General features: G+C 37.3%; 1 protein-coding gene across 1 annotated transcript in view; it reads right to left on the bottom strand.

Annotated features, from left to right (window-relative positions):
* Nucleotides 1–3397: 3397 nt before the first annotated feature.
* LOC124788223 (chordin-like protein 1) overlaps nucleotides 3398–16197 on the bottom strand; it is a 560639-nt gene continuing 547839 nt past the window's right edge. The window contains exons 11-14 of the mRNA XM_047255444.1: nucleotides 15858–16045; nucleotides 12221–12342; nucleotides 9977–10142; nucleotides 3398–4374 (exon numbers count right to left, since the gene is read on the bottom strand). Coding sequence (XP_047111400.1) covers nucleotides 4214–4374; nucleotides 9977–10142; nucleotides 12221–12342; nucleotides 15858–16045 — 637 coding nt within the window. The 3' untranslated portion in view covers nucleotides 3398–4213. The remainder of the gene's footprint in view (nucleotides 4375–9976; nucleotides 10143–12220; nucleotides 12343–15857; nucleotides 16046–16197) is intronic.

The raw sequence follows: 16197 nt of genomic DNA, 5'->3' as shown, positions 1-16197 counted from the left end.
CCAGAGGGCATGTCAGTGATGTGTGGATTACCTTTCTTGTGATATCTGAAGTATTCTTGTTACGATATACTATAAAAGGCAGGAATTGTGCATGTGTTTGTGTTCCCTGCTGTTTTCATCAGCAGATTAGCAGGCTACATAGCAGAAAAATGCCTCAATAGAACATTAATGCATACTGTAAAATTGCAGTTGCTACAAGGAAGTTACCAAAGATTTCTTGTGTTGAGAGTGTACACAGCGGCATACATAAGAAATCATGTTACAAATAGCCACAACATTAAAAAAAACCTCTGATTCATGGATGGGTAGAAAGCCTAGTGTATGACATTTATGGGGGATAGGATGCAAAGCTTTTGTTCTCATGTCCAAACAAAGATGTCCTTCTAAACTATCAACGAGGGCAGATGAAGGCATTGTTATTGGGTACACTCTATATGGCTGTGGATACAAGATCTGGATGTTATAAACAAAACTGGTTGTGGAATGTAGGGACAGTATGTGCAAGATATTTTTGAACAGCAAATACTCAAATGAAAATAAAGAATAGAAAGAGTTTATTGAACTGTATATGAAGGAGCATTACCATTTCCAAGTATTATGATGAAATCCAAAGTGAAAGAGAAGATCTGAGCACTAAAGAGGAATTTCATGGTTTCTCAGATCAAGAGAAAAATTTGAAAGAAATGATTTTATTAATTGAAGGCAATTAGGAAAAACTCCACAAAAACAATGCAGGCCAAGAAAGGATATAATGAAAGAAAAAATGGGTTTAAGCAAATGTCATCCAATGACACTTCATTCCAAAGGGAAAGCTTGTACTGAAGAAGCACAAACAAATGAGCAAGAAAGGAACTTTTAACATATCCACTGAATCAGAATACTCCTGAATGGCATTATAATAAAATGTTATATAATGGGAATAGTTCAAAATGATATTGTGACTGGAACATTTTGACAGGGAAAGATTGTTGAGAGTTAAATTTAAGCAAGTGGATAACAGCTCCTTTATTTGTACCATTTTTGTGACTGGATTGTGAATTGTCTTTGACACTGCTATTGCTTGAGAAGACAACGAAGAGTGAAAAATATTTTGTTCTGTTTAAAAGTGTAGTTAGTTTCTCTGCTTTAATTGTGGACATTGTTTTTCTGTCAGTAAATATTAATGTGTGTAATATGACACCCTATGCATCTCTGCCAATAGGTTTTAATCAAAAATTTAGGTAAATATTTTTAATTGCACTCTGTAAAAACTCCACTACCTGTACAGCTCTGGAGATGGAGTGCCACATGTTACAACACACATGACCTGGCCAAAACAAATATGGTGAGATTTTATGTCAAAATCTTTTGCACAACTGTGACTCAGACTGCCACCATAAGATCTTACAACAGTTCTGAGTGTGCCATGCTGCATTACTTCATTTACAAAAATGAAAGGAATGCTTTTTCTTCTTCATTGCCTTTATCTCTAATTCGCTTGCTCTCGCTGAAAATAACTTATACTCAGGTTTACTTTGTACTGTTCACATGAATGAAACAGACATATTTTACTTACTGTTTAAATTTTCAAATAACAAATGCTTTTCAAGATATCTACATGAAGAATGAGAGCTTGCACATATATTGTAACATGTACCTATTGAAAAAAATCAGCACTTGTTCCAACAACAGTAGGATAGATGCTACTCAGCACACAGAGGAGGCATTGAGGGGCAGACAGGCACACACAAAGTTTGTTTAAAAGTAGACAAAGCTATTACACTGAACCCTCACTCAAACGTAGAAAACACACACACACACACACACACACACACACACACACACTTATGACCAACATTATGCCTGAGCACTGAGGTCTGAATGTGCTGAGCAGAGATCTTGGCTCTGGTTGGTAATGTGGGTATAGAAGAGATGTGGGGTGGAGAGGCATAGGGATTGCTGAGTAGTGCTGGGGGAAGCTGCTGTAGTGCTGCCAGTATGAATGTGGCAGTGACAGGATGGTGGGCTGTTCGGTGCAGCATTAGGTAGTTGAGCTTGGGGGGGGGGGGGGGGGATGATGAGAGAAGCAGTGAAGACTATGCCAATACACTGGAAGGGATTGCAGGAATGTTTCAAGATGAAGCAGGAGCAGGGAAGGGGATAGAGGTAGTCTGGGAAAGGGACTACCATACGTGATACCCCACCCTTCAGAAAAGTTAATGTTGGTGGGAAGAACTGACTCTAGGTTTATGTTGGTTGCTGGTGTGATGCTCACTAATGTATACAGGTTTGAAGATGTATACCATTTAATTCGTTTCAACAAAATTACAGTATAATTTGGTTTTGTGTAACACAGCACTACAAACAAATGCATCCGTGGTTTGGTTATGTTAGTTTTTATAATTCTTGTCCTGAGAAAATTCTAGGAAGTTCTTTCACTGTAAAGACACCTTTTGACAGAAAGAGAGTGTAATTTCTGACAGGAACACCTAGTTGCATGTATTGCAAATGTAATGAATGGTAAATGTCTTTTCTATTAATGTTTTTCATATTATGTGAGAATAAAAAATAAAAAAAAAATACGGAAAATTTAATAAATACTCATGGCAGGCTATTTCATGGCAACACAGATATTCAAAAATAATGTCGCTGTGGTTGCAGATATATCCACTCAGCAGAATTCACTGTTTCAGGCTTAAAGTAGAATAAAGGGGTTTTGTCAGTGGCTCCAGGTAGTATACAATGGCAAAATCTGACTGGCTAGAGATTGTGATGCTGAGAGTTAAAGAAAATGAATTGAGTGGCAGGTTATCATCCAGGCTGCAGATCAGTAAAATGATTGTTAGCCAGGAGAGCAGTGATGACTGACCTGATAATAGTAGTGGAAGACTGGAGACTGAAAGTATGCTGAACTGGGAAAAGAATACTACAAATAATAAAGGGTGTCAACTGAAGCAATGAGAAACATTGAGCATGGATGTGTCATTAAAGACTGTGATCAATCTAGAACAGTAATGAATGAAGGGCAATTCATGCAAAGAAAATAGCAATCAGAAACAACAACTTTGGTTTTGGTTGCAAACATGTTGTACTTCTAAGCTATATAGTTAGTTATTCAAATATTATCTTTGTATTTTCTGGTGACTCAGAATCCAAAGAGAATAACAAAATTTCAGCACCACAAAACTTCAGGTTATAACATGAGTTGTTTATCATAATGAAAAAGAAATTAAGGTTTGTAGCTCAATATTTATAAATAACTTTATTTAAAAGATAAATATAAAATTCCTTAAAGGATTGTATTTTACAATATCCCTTCAAGGTTTATGGTGTATAATGAATTACCCTGAATTACACAACTCCACACATGCTTAATAAATAAACTTACTTTAAAATCAAAGCACATTTCTTTTCATTCAGTTACATTCACTTCGGTAATGTATATAATAACAACATGATACAACAACACAATTTACAAACAATGTCTTACATTTATATAGACAGACTGAGAGGCTTATCCTGAATACAAAACTTCATATTTCAGTAGCCATGTTTCTGTAAGTGTAAAACAAACAACATACACAAATGGCTTTTAATCTATCTATCCTTGGTATTGATACCTACATTATATATTTCTTTTCAAGAAATTTCACACATACATATTTATGCACACAACTGGCAGTTCTTGAATTTTTTTTCTGTATTATGAGTGAGATCATGAAACAATACAAGTTGTTTTGCTAAGAACACTAATTCACTAACAAACACACACATGTACTACAAAGTAAACTTTATGATAAAGACATGCATACACAAACTGTGTAAACACACACTGTATACAAGTTTCCATCGTTTTATGAGCCAGTAGTAGCTAAGCAAATGTATTCTCATAGGAATGTCACTGAATAAGTGCAAATACAACTCATTTCTATATTCCTCAGCAGATACTGCCACATAGTACACAGCTAATGAACGTATAACTTAGCAGAGTACTGTCATCATTCCTTTGCTTGTCTTTGCAAGTATGAGAATAATATAAGATTTTGCAAACTAACTTACAGATAATACACTAACAAATACGGCTAAACAACTGCTTTGACTTCTCGTATGTAAGTTATCATTAATTGACTAGAAAATATTGTAAGAAAATAATGTAAAATGGTTGTGTTTTCATTTTCTGAGAATCGACACCACTGCTGCAAAAAATTTGACTATTTTAATTAAAACCATTTCTTTATACAGACCGCAGCTGTAGTTCATTTACTTGACATGCTTTCCGGAATTGCACTTTCACAAGGTTGAAACTATCTTCAAGACGCAGCACTTTAGAAATGCAATTGTTAGTGCATCGTTTCTTGAGTTTCTTTTCACGCCGACTGAATTTATTGAGGTGCTCTGTAAGATGTTAAAAATACTTTTAAAATATTAATAAATTTATTTCATGGTACAATACATTAAAAAGCATATGGTAAATGTGGAGACAATGTGGCTATCATGACAGAAATAAAATGAATTTCACTATAGATTCATTTATCTTGTTCACAATATAAAGAAGCGGATGACTGGATTCAGCTGTTGAATAACCACCTTCATATCTGTGAGTTTCTCTTTGTTATTTAAACAAATCACTTGTTGTACAAATGTAAAATAATGCAAACGGACTATTAAAAAAAACTGTGGACATAGTTCTGTGTTCCTGTCTTCATCTGCCTCCTTGACTATATGACATCCTTTGACTGTGTTGTGTGGAAAAAGTTGTGGCAGGTGCTTGCAGAATTCAGTGTCCCACAACATTTGACAGCACTAATCAGAAGTCTATATATTAATCATCACACAGCTGTGAAGACAAGTGTTGGCATGTCTGTTTTCTTCAGTGTCTCAAAAGGTGTCAGAAGGGTTGTGTTCTATCCCCTCAACTATACAACATCTACGCAGAACATGTCATTAGAAATTCCACTAGACAAAGCAGAAAAGAGCAATAACCAACACCAAAAAGGCCTGTCTTGTTGAAACACTCATATTTTCCATTTTCTTTTATGATTGTGAAACATGGACCCTTAGAGCCAGAGACAAAAAGTGCATCAGTGCATTTGAGCAACTAAATATTTTCATGTGCCTTTCTTCTTGTGTCAACCAAAGCATTCTCCAGTTCTTTGGCCACATTGTGAGAAGAGATACAAAAATCTGGAGAAAATAATCTTGGAAGGGAAGACCGAGGGCAAGAGATCAAGCGGAAGAACAGCGAATAGGTGGATTGATCAAATCAAGAAAATCTTGGGTCTACCTCTTCAGCAGGTTCTAAGAGAAGCTGCAGGATGGAGATACTCAGTTCTTGGGTCTAGATACTCAGTAATGAGCACAATGACATGATGTGATGAGACAGATAAAGTGGACTTCAAGCATTATGGAGGAGAAAATGCTTGTAACTGTGGTATACACTATACAAGCTACTGACTTAGACACTCACAGCTTATAAAATATGTATCTAATATAGCAAATGTTTTTTGTTTAGTTTAATACAATGAAGAAAAGTACAGCACAAGCAGAGAAAGGTTTTTCAAAGACTGTTAACGGTCAAAAAATTATTTAATTATTTCATGAAGTAACATGTTTTGAGGTGTGAACCTCACCTTCAGGCTGCAATGACAATACAAGAACATGTAACAAAAGTACACATAGATGTTTAAGTTGTTCTGAACAGTCTTAGCATGACTGTAGTCATCTTTGTTCTCAAGAAATTGTTTTCTTCTTGTAGTGTGCTGATTTATCTCCAGTCCTATGGCTCCCTGAATCTTGTTTAATCACTGCTTATATACTTGCAAAGAATGTTTAACACATGACATCAGTCAACTCTCCTATGCAGCAGAAACAAGATGACGGTTAAAACAAAGCTTAGCATTAGTACCTTGAGAGAGTGGCTATGTGTATGCATGTTGTACCTTTGTGAGGAAAGATGTTTCTATATATAACAACAAAAACAATGAGTTATTGATAATATAATGTAAATGGATAGATAAAAGATGTGCTCACCTTGTTGCGGCAGGGGGAACACACACACACAAAGATTTAACTTTTTCATCGCAAGTGGCTCTTTCTTCTGGCAGAAGTTTTGAAGGGGAAGGAATACAGGTGAAGGAAAAGAACTGGAGAGGTTTAGGGGAACGGATACCTTTTCAACCTGTCCAGTAAGTCTCCCCTGACCTGTGGCTCTGAGTGACTTTTCTAAATGATAGCCCTTTCCCTAAACCTACCAGTCCTTTTCCTTTACCCTCTTTCTTCCCCTTGGGCTCCTCTGCCAGAAGAAGGAGCCACTGGCTCCGAAAGCTTGTAAAAGTTAAATCTTTTTGTGTGTGTGTTTCCTTGCCGCCACTTGGTGAGTAGATTTTTTGTCTAGCCATTTACATTATATTCCAGCATATATAAAAAGAGATGAGCCTGCAACAGTGACAGGGGAATATCATTATTCAGCTCTGGATACAAAATACTTACAAATATAATTTTGTCAAGCCTACAACAATATCTGGAAGAAATTATTGATGAGACACAAGCTGGATTTGAATGAAATAGTTCAAAAGTGGATAATATTTTCATTTCACAGATCCTACTTGACAATAAATTTAATTATTCTTATACTTGACAATAAATTTAAATATTCTTAGGATGTGCACATGCTTTTCATAGATTTTAAGAAGGCATTTAACAATATTGATAGAAACTATGTATATAAAAGATGTGCTCACCTTGTTGCGGCAGGGGGAACACACACACACAAAGATTTAACTTTTTCATCGCAAGTGGCTCTTTCTTCTGGCAGAAACAACAGAATGTGAAATTCCAGACAAATTAATACAGCTGGTGCAAATGTGCATTCAAAATTCAAATTTTAAGTCCAAAACAGTCCACATTACTTCCAGAGTCAAACAGGGGAGATGCTTTGACACCGCCACTTTTCAACCTCATTATGGAGCAGATCATCAGGAAAATAAGGTAATCACAAATTGGAACAGTGCAGTTTTAACATAGCAGCATATGCAGATGACACCGTAATCTTTGGGGGAAATGTAGAAGAAATTAATTCATCCACCTCAATATTATACAACAGTTTTCTTGGAACAGTCATCATCAATCAGTTATCTGCTATATTAGCAGGTCCTTTGCCTCTCCATTTTCTGCAATCCATTGCTTCCTTCTTAAGGCTGCTGTATGTTGTACCGTCCATCATGTCATCCAGTATCTGGAATCTCTTCCTTCCTCGCTTCCTTTTTCCTTCTACATAACCTTCTAAAACTGTTTTTATCAGTCCGTCATTCTTTCTTAATATATGCCCAATCCAATTTCTTTTTCTTCTCTTTATTACATCTAGTAACTGCCTTTTCTCTCCCACTCTTCTCAGTACTTCTTCATTTTTTACTCTGTCCACCCAACTTATTCTTTCCATCTTCCGCCATGTCCAGATCTCAAAAGCCTCCAGCATTTCTCTGTTTTTTTTCCTCATAGTCCATGTTTCAGTGCCATTTAGAAGAACACTCCATACAAGACATTTTATGAGTCTCTTTCTGAGTTCTCTGTCCAGACCGCTGCAGAAGATTCTCCTTTTCTTATAAAACGCCTCTTTTGCCATTGCTATCCTTGTTTTAATTTCTGTGGTGCACTTCCAGTCGGTGTCTATCCTGCTTCCAAGATACTTAAAATTTTGCACCTGTTCTAGTGTTTCTCCATTCAGCACAATTTTTATTTCCTTATTTCCTCCTAATGCCAATACTTTTGTTTTATTTGTGTTAATTTTCATTCCATATTTTTTTCCGTTAGTTGCAATGGTGTCCACCAAATCCTGTAATTCTTTTTCCCCTGTGGCTAGAAGGACCATGTCATCAGCAAATCTCAAGCACCCTACTCTTCTTCCTCCAATTTCTACTCCTTTGTCATCTAATGAGCATTGGTCAATCATATTTTCCAAGTACAGGTTGAAAAGAGTAGGAACAGTACGATAAACTAATACCAGTAAAACCACACACTTCATTGTCTCACAGCATATTAAAACAAATCATACCTTTAAAACTGTTGCAGAGAAAATCAAAACAGTAACTAAGTTCACTTGTCTTAAAACCTTGCTAACCACAGACAACAATGTCAAAGAAGAAATAAATATTAGAATACAAAAAGCCAATAGATGCTATTTTGCATTACTGCAGATAAGAAAAAGTAAACTTATTTCAAGAAATACAAGGATTCACATATGTAAAACTTTTATCACACCTGTTCAAACATATGCTTGTGACACAAACTGTGACATTGTCACAGGTTACAAAAGTGATTTAAGAAGTGTAGAATAAATTTGTTTCATTTCCATCAATTATCACAAAACTTTGACTACCGGTTTTGCTCAGCAATAACCATTTTCAGATCTGTTTTACAACTGGTACTAATATAATGCAGTGGTAGTCCATTGTCACAAAATACACACAAAATCAGATTGATATCATCACAGTTGTACATGTGCAATGATGCTAAGCTGATTTTTTGTATATATTGTGACGATGCCACTATGGCTTCATTATATTAAGACATGTTATAAAATAGACCTTATGATGGTCATTGCTGACAAACTAGTACCTAGCCTAAGTTTGGTGATCATTGATAGAAATAAAAGAAATTTTGTTCTGTATGCTTGTGAGACATGGAAATTAATAAAATCAGAAGAAGGAGTATTAAGACTCTTTGAAAGGAAAGTTTTGAGTAAGATTTTTGGTGGATTGAAGAAGATCACAATGGAATGGAGAATATTAACAAACAAAGAAGTATATGATAATATGGAGAACCAAAATTAAAGCTAGGAGACTTTGTGGGTTGAACATGCACTTCAAGCTCCAGAAGAAAGGAAAATCTTATGTACAGGACATCCTCAGGGAAGAAGACCTCTTCAAAGACCAAGACTATGCTACTTCAACAACATTGAAGAAGCTGTGAAAATCTTACACATGATGAATTGCAAAATTAAATGCCAAGACAGAACTACTTGGAAAAGCATTGTGAAGTCAGCAGTGAAGAGCTTATGAGTATCTGAAGTGATCACCATGATATTGTGATGATCACCAGGGTATCTTCTGTCTCTTTCACGTGAATTTATTTTTCAAGGGGGAGGGGGGGGGGGGCTGTCAGTTAGGTTGTTGAAGTGCTTGTCTTGCTTGAAATGCTGTTTCACATGTCTGATGATTTTGCAGTTGATGACATGACAGAACAACTTCATTTTTCATCAAAAATAATTACTGGTCATGAGGTGTGGTGTTATGGTTATGATCCAGAAACTCAGTGATAATCAAGCTTGTACAAGATTGCTTCATGATTAAAAACGAAGAAAGCAAAACTGGTGAGAAACAATACAAAAAACCTTTACTCTCTCTCTCTCTCTCTCTCTCTCTCCACCTCTCTCTCTCTCTCTCTCTCTCTCTCTCTCTCTGTGTGTGTGTGTGTGTGTGTGTGTGTGTGTGTGTGTGTGTGTGTGTGTGTGTGTGTGGTTTTTGTGCTGAAGTACAACAATCAAGCAGGATTACTATCTGAAGTGCTAAACAATTGAGTTGCATAGTATTGAGTGTCAGAAAATTCTTCCACAAAATGAAATGGCAGTAAAATTTCACAAAATGTACTCACTATATTTGGCCAATAGAGTCATTTTCTTGCACACTAGAATGAGAAGAGAAGCATTCTGGGACCACCGAAGAGGTGAAACAAAACTTGACAAATATGTGAAACAGTGTGCAACTGATGTATCTTGCAGGACAATGTGTCAGTACCACACCTATGTTTACAGTAAAGGAACTCTTACTTTTTGGTCCTCTCTTAGGTATCCTGACCCCATCATGCATACTTCAAGACTCATTCTCATGTAGAGATTTGAAGAAGATTGTGAATAAATGATCTGAAGAATCCACATGTAGAGCTTTACTACATTTCTGTAAACCAATATGAGATATGCTAAAACTGATCTTTATGTACTTACTTATAGTTGTTGCTCCCAATGGAATAAACTTCAGTTTTTGTCTCATCTTGGTAAATTCACCACCAGAAACGGTCTGAGTTTCAAAACTTTCTGCTGCACCATTTCTGACAACCCAGGAATGCAGCTGCACTTCACATTTACTTGGCTCAAGACCTTGAAATGCATACTGAAATATGGAAAAAGTTAATTTTATTCTTGACACATAACACCTGATACAATATTTCCTTCACAAGATCAAAATGTCATTATAGAGAAAATGGGGACAATGCACCTCAGTCAATAATGAATATTGGTGCAAATGCTTATTTATTTCATTCCTAAGTGACTTTTATTGCTGCCTTTTTGCCTTTTCCTGAGAATTTTTGATTTTTGCCTTTGTCTGGCACTTGGGGAAGTATTTATTCCATTGCTCAAGCTTTCTCCATAATTAACTTCCTTGTACCTATATTCATCTGCCCAACTTCTGTGACTGGCCTTCTTTTAGAGATGTCAAAAAGTTGCTATTGTCTATATTGATTTTATAGAAAATATGACAGAAAATCATGATATATTTTATGTGTTTCCCACTTTTTTGCCTACAATGTGTTTCATTTTGAAGAAAAACTTAAATTTAGTCAGCTTTCTGACAGTATTATCTTCCTGAAAATGTTGCACAAGTAGCACAGGTTCTTGTTCACTGCTGTTACATACAAGGTATTTTCTGAATTCTTCCATAATTATGCATACATCAGAGTAAATTAAATGCACTTAAACACTGAAATGACCTTAATGTCTATGACTAGGTTATTTTGGAAATATATCAGGTTTATTTTATTGCAGTCATTCATGTTTTTATTATTTATTTTTGAATTAATACATTTTCTTTAAATATTTTAATACATACATTATGTCTTACATTTTTTACTTTTTTCCATGTCTTAGGCTGTGCATCATAAAACACAATACAACCATTTGGAGAAAAGCCATTCTACCAGTTCAGTTCTCTTAAAAGAAATAAAACGGCCTACTAATTTAAAATTTGGTTTAAACATCACAGTACTTTATTAGATGTACTCCTTTTAGGAGTTGTTACATTATCCAGGGTGAACATTAATAAAAACAAGAAACTGCAGGGACAGATTCCTGACAGGAAATAGAGGAAGAAAGATCCAAAGAACATGTGTCCGGGAATGTGCTGTTGCTACAGTAGATGGCATTGACAAATGAAATTTCCTCTGATCACATGCTGTGTGTTCCTTGTGTGTTGCAGGTTGTGTGAGTGACACAGTATTCATCTCAGGAATAAGTCAAGATGGTGTTTGTGTTTGGCCAAGCAGATGGACATGGTCAAGAGGTAGCACGGCTATACCAAAATAAGTACCCTCACCGACACAAATTACAACACACAACATTTCAAGCCCTTTTGTTATGCAGGATACACATCATCATACTTCATCTTACACCAAGTTGGTGGGCCACTTGCCTGGAACTTGTAGTAGGGATCATCTCAGCATCCTGTTGAACCCGGTCCTCCAAATCTGATATACATATAGTCCACCGTCTTCACACGTTTGTGTGTCTTCAAAGACCAATTATCACAAAAACACCCAAACAGAGCTTGAAATGATGTGTGATGTGGTTGATGTCTATGAGGGTACTTGTTTTGATATAGCCGTGCTGCCTCTCAGTCATTTCTGTCTGCTTGGCTGTATACAAACACCACTTCGGCTTGTTCCTGACATGAATATTAGACCATTCTGCTGCTTAAAGTAAACCGCATCAATCGTACAGCCTGCAACACACAAGGAACACACACGGAAAGTGGTCAGAGGAACTTCCATTCATCAGCGCCATCTACTGCGGCAACAATGCATTTCTGGACGCATGTTTGTTGGACCTTTTTTCCTCCAATTCCCATCAGGAATCTCTCCCTGCATTTTGTCAGTTTTATTAATGTTCACCCTGTATAGCTTTCTGACATGAGAACCAATTTATAAGGAGGATCTATAGCTTAGAACAGTAAATGGAATACTGTGCCATTGGTCTTTTCGTACACCAAGTACTGACAGTTTGTGGGTGATGCTATATCAAAGAAAAACGTCTACAGCCAAATTGAGATTCAATGCAGACCCATTTGACTGACTTTTGAAAAAAGTGCTACCAAGCCACACTACATCTCAGTATCTTTTTAATGATAAATAAATCATACTCCTAAATGCAATGATTCTTATTAGAAATGGAGATTTTTCTATGATTCAAAATTACCTGAATAAAATTTGAAAGATTCTTGGTTCCCTGTACCCGGTAGACAGCCAACTCACTTCCCTTTGGCAGGCACTGAGCCGAGCCCACTTCTGAGACATCACCTTGCCGTAATACTGACATTGCTGCAACGAAATTAACAGATGTTTATTTTATACTTCTACCTCTGCCTGGAAAAGTATTTTGCTTTTGAACCCTATGTACCAGTTAAAAGAAATAAACACATAACATGAAATAAATTCAAGATTGATTCTTATGTTATTATCCAATCTGAGCTACTGTTATGTATACAATTTGTCTCATTTTGTTTTTTCCTTAGCTTTCATTGTTGTTATTATTCATTGGACTCTAAATTACATTACCAATTTCTCAATAATTAATGAATAGCAACTCTCAAAAACAATAAAACTGCATCAGGTTAGTGAAATACACTGCTTCCACTGCAGCCTCTTTTTTATGATAAACAAATAATATTAAGAAATGCAATCATTGTTATTAGAAATGGAGATTTTCCTGTGACTTAAAATTAGTAACAGGAGGAAGGGTTGGGAAACAATGACTGATCTTGAGAGGGAATTCAGTAGCTTTGAAGTCGTTTCTGAAAGTATTTGTATGGAGTGTAGCCATGTATGGAAGTGAAACATAGACGATACATAGTTTAGACAAGAAGAGAATAGAAGCTTTCAAAATGTGGTGCTACAGAAGAATGCCGAAGATTAGATGGGTAGATCACATAACTAATGAGGAGGTATTGAATAGAATTGGGGAGAAGAGGAGTTTGTTGCACAACTTAACTAGAAGAAGGGATTGGTTGGTAGGACATGTTCTGAGGCATCAAGGGATCACCAATTTAGTACTGGAGGGCAGGGTGGAGGGTAAAAATCGTAGAGGGAGACCAAGAGATGAATACACTAAGCAGATTCAGAAGGATGTAGGGTGCAGTACGTACTGGGAGATGAAGAAGCTTGCACAGGATAGAATAGCATGGAGAGCTGCAGCAAACCAGTTTCAGGATTGGAGACCACAACACAACAACACACATTTAGACTTGGGCTCCACAATTCCTCTGCAAATCAACATACTCTCACTGTGAAAACTGTGACAAATTCATGGCAAACAGTGGAAAATCCAGGATGGAATAATCACAGTGATATGAAGAGGATAGATTGTTGCTGACCATATAGCGGAGATGCTGAATCACAGACAGGCACAACAAAAAGACTGCTGAACAAGTAAGCTTTCAGCCAAAAGGCCTTCTGCTGATGCAGCAACACACACATTCACATAAACACAACTCACACACACACGACCACTGACCCTGGATGCCAAGGCCAGACTCAAGTGGTGTATGAGTGAGTGAGTGAGAGAGAGAGTACCGTAGTGTGATCTTCGTGTTGATTAGAGGAGGAAGAGAGTGAAACTAGTCTGTTCCAGCACATAACCTACTCCTCTCGAAGAACACCAAGGATGCTGCCAAGCTCAATGCCCCTATCTGATGGATGGATCACTGTCAACAGTGTTGCATGCCCTCACTTCGTGAAACACTATTGAGAGGATGAGTCTTTAATGCAGGAGAGTGTCACGAAGACTGGTGATCAAGGACTTTATACCACAAACCTCTCTGACCCTGTAGTGTAAAGGCAAAGGGAAAATTGTAAATACAAGGGTCACTCCAAAAGAAATGCACACTATTTTTGTAAAAATACAGTTTTCATTCTGCATGGGTGAAAGTTTTACAGTGTGTAGATACATCCTTCCCACTTGTTTTCAAATTTAGTTCAATCTGTTCCCGTGAGTGGCTCCATCACAGCATGTCTTCAAGATAGCTGCTACACTTGACATTTGTCAGAAGCAACGTGCTGTCATAGAATTCCTGTGCTGTGAAAATGAGACAGTGGGAAGCATCCACAAGAGGTTGAAAAAGGTATATGGAGATGTTGGTGCCGATTGCAGTACAGTTAGTCGGTGGGCAAGCAGGGTACGTGATGAAAGCGCGCACAGCAATATTGAGGATTGTCCTCACAGCAGCAGGCCTCATACTGCACACACACTCCAGGCAATGTGCAGAGAGTTAACGAATTGGTGACTGCTGACAGACACATCACAGTGAACAAATTGTCATGCTACGTTGTGATAGGGCAAGGAAGTGTTTGCAGAATACTGAAAGTGCTGACATTAAAAAAGGTTTGTGCCAGGTGGGTTCCCAGGATGTTGACAGGGCTCACAAAGAAACAAGAAAAACAGTATGCAGCAAACTTTTGGAACAGTACAAGAAAGCTGGAGATGAAATTCTTGGAAGAATTGTGACAGGTGATGAAAGATGGCTCCATCATTTTTCACCAGAGATAAAGAGGCAATCAGTGAAATGGCATCATGCAAATTCACCCAAGAAAAGAAATTCAAAAGCACATCTTCTGCTGGAAAAGTTATGGCTACGGTGTTTTTCGATTCTGAAGGACTCTTGCTTGTGGACATCATGCCAGGTGGAACCACCATAAATTCTGATGCATATGTGATGACACTGAAGAAACTTCAAGCTCGACTGAGTTGTGTTCAACCACATCGGCAAAAGCAGGATATTTTGCTGTTGCACAACAATGCACGGCCACATGTCAGTCAAAAAACCATGGAAGCGATCACAAAACTCAGATGGACAACACTGAAACACTCCGCCTTACAGTGCTGACCTGGCTCCATGTAACTATCATCTCTTTGGGAAACTGAAAGACTCTCTTCGTGGAACAAGGTTTGAAGATGATGACTCCCTTGTGCACGCTGCCCAACAGTGGCTCCAACAGGTTGGTCCAGAATTTTACTGTGCGGGTATACAGGTGCTGGTTCCAAGATGGCGCAAGGCAGTTGAGAGGGATGGAAATTATGTGGAGAAATGAAAATATTGTTCCTAAAGGATGCATCTACACTGTAAAACTTTCAAATATGTAGAACAAAAGATGGATTTTTAAAAAAAATAGTGTGCATTTCTTTTGGAGTGACTCTCGTAGTATGTGGCTTGCACAGACAGTCACCCATCCAAGTAATGGCCAAGCCCAATGGTGCTTAACTTTAGTGATCTGACTGGAACTGGTGTATCCAGTTGATGACCTGCAACTTTGTGACACATTAAAAACTTTGCATTGTATTGAGTTTTGGACCCTAACCCTTGCCTTTTTTAGACAATCCTCAATACCTCAAACATATTTCACAGGCTGCCCAAAGCTGAAATGAGCCAGTACGACTCTCCTACATTCCAGGCTCCACATAGGTTATTCTGCATATTCTTGTTCAGGAGAATGGTTACAGAACAGCCACAGTCTGTAATTACATTCTGAAAAGAACCTTTCCAATCTCAGTGGAGTGTAAGCTATAATGAAACTTACGAGCAGATTAGAAGTGTATGCCAACTCCTGATTATTGTCTTTCATAATCAATGCTGTTATATCTATTGAGCTACCTGAGCCGAGACAGCATGACGTTTACTCTTGACTTTTGTGAATAAAGATACTTAAAATGATTGTACTTACGTTTCTCAGACATCTTGTGTTACTGAACATGCAGCTATCTTGTGTGTAACATGCTTGCAAATTCTGATGTCAAGATAAAAAAATAAAAGTATCCAATTTTTCTGATCCACCCATCTTACCTGGGACAGGACATGATGCACAGCATTGTCCAAATTGCTTCACAGGCTTTTCACAGGGCAGTTCTTCTCTGGACGGGCACTTGAAGCGGCTACACTCAATACTGCCAGAAAGGCAATGGCATCGAACACAATCCATTGGACCAAAAGGACCAATTACAGGATGCCAAGAGGAACCATCCACATAATACCTGTAAAATAATATGTCATAATTCCTCTTATGTTTAAACTATAAAGCAGATAATAGTGATAAAACAGTTTCACAAGCAGAGCCCATGATTTATACCGAAAGCATCCTACATGCGCCTGGAAACAGCACATAGTTAATAAAATAAGTATATTC

Source organism: Schistocerca piceifrons, chromosome 1 (genome assembly GCF_021461385.2).
Source record: "Schistocerca piceifrons isolate TAMUIC-IGC-003096 chromosome 1, iqSchPice1.1, whole genome shotgun sequence".
NCBI lineage: Eukaryota > Metazoa > Arthropoda > Insecta > Orthoptera > Acrididae > Schistocerca > Schistocerca piceifrons.
The sequence above is the reverse complement of the archived record's forward strand: the minus strand, read 5'-3'. Positions and strand labels throughout refer to the sequence as shown.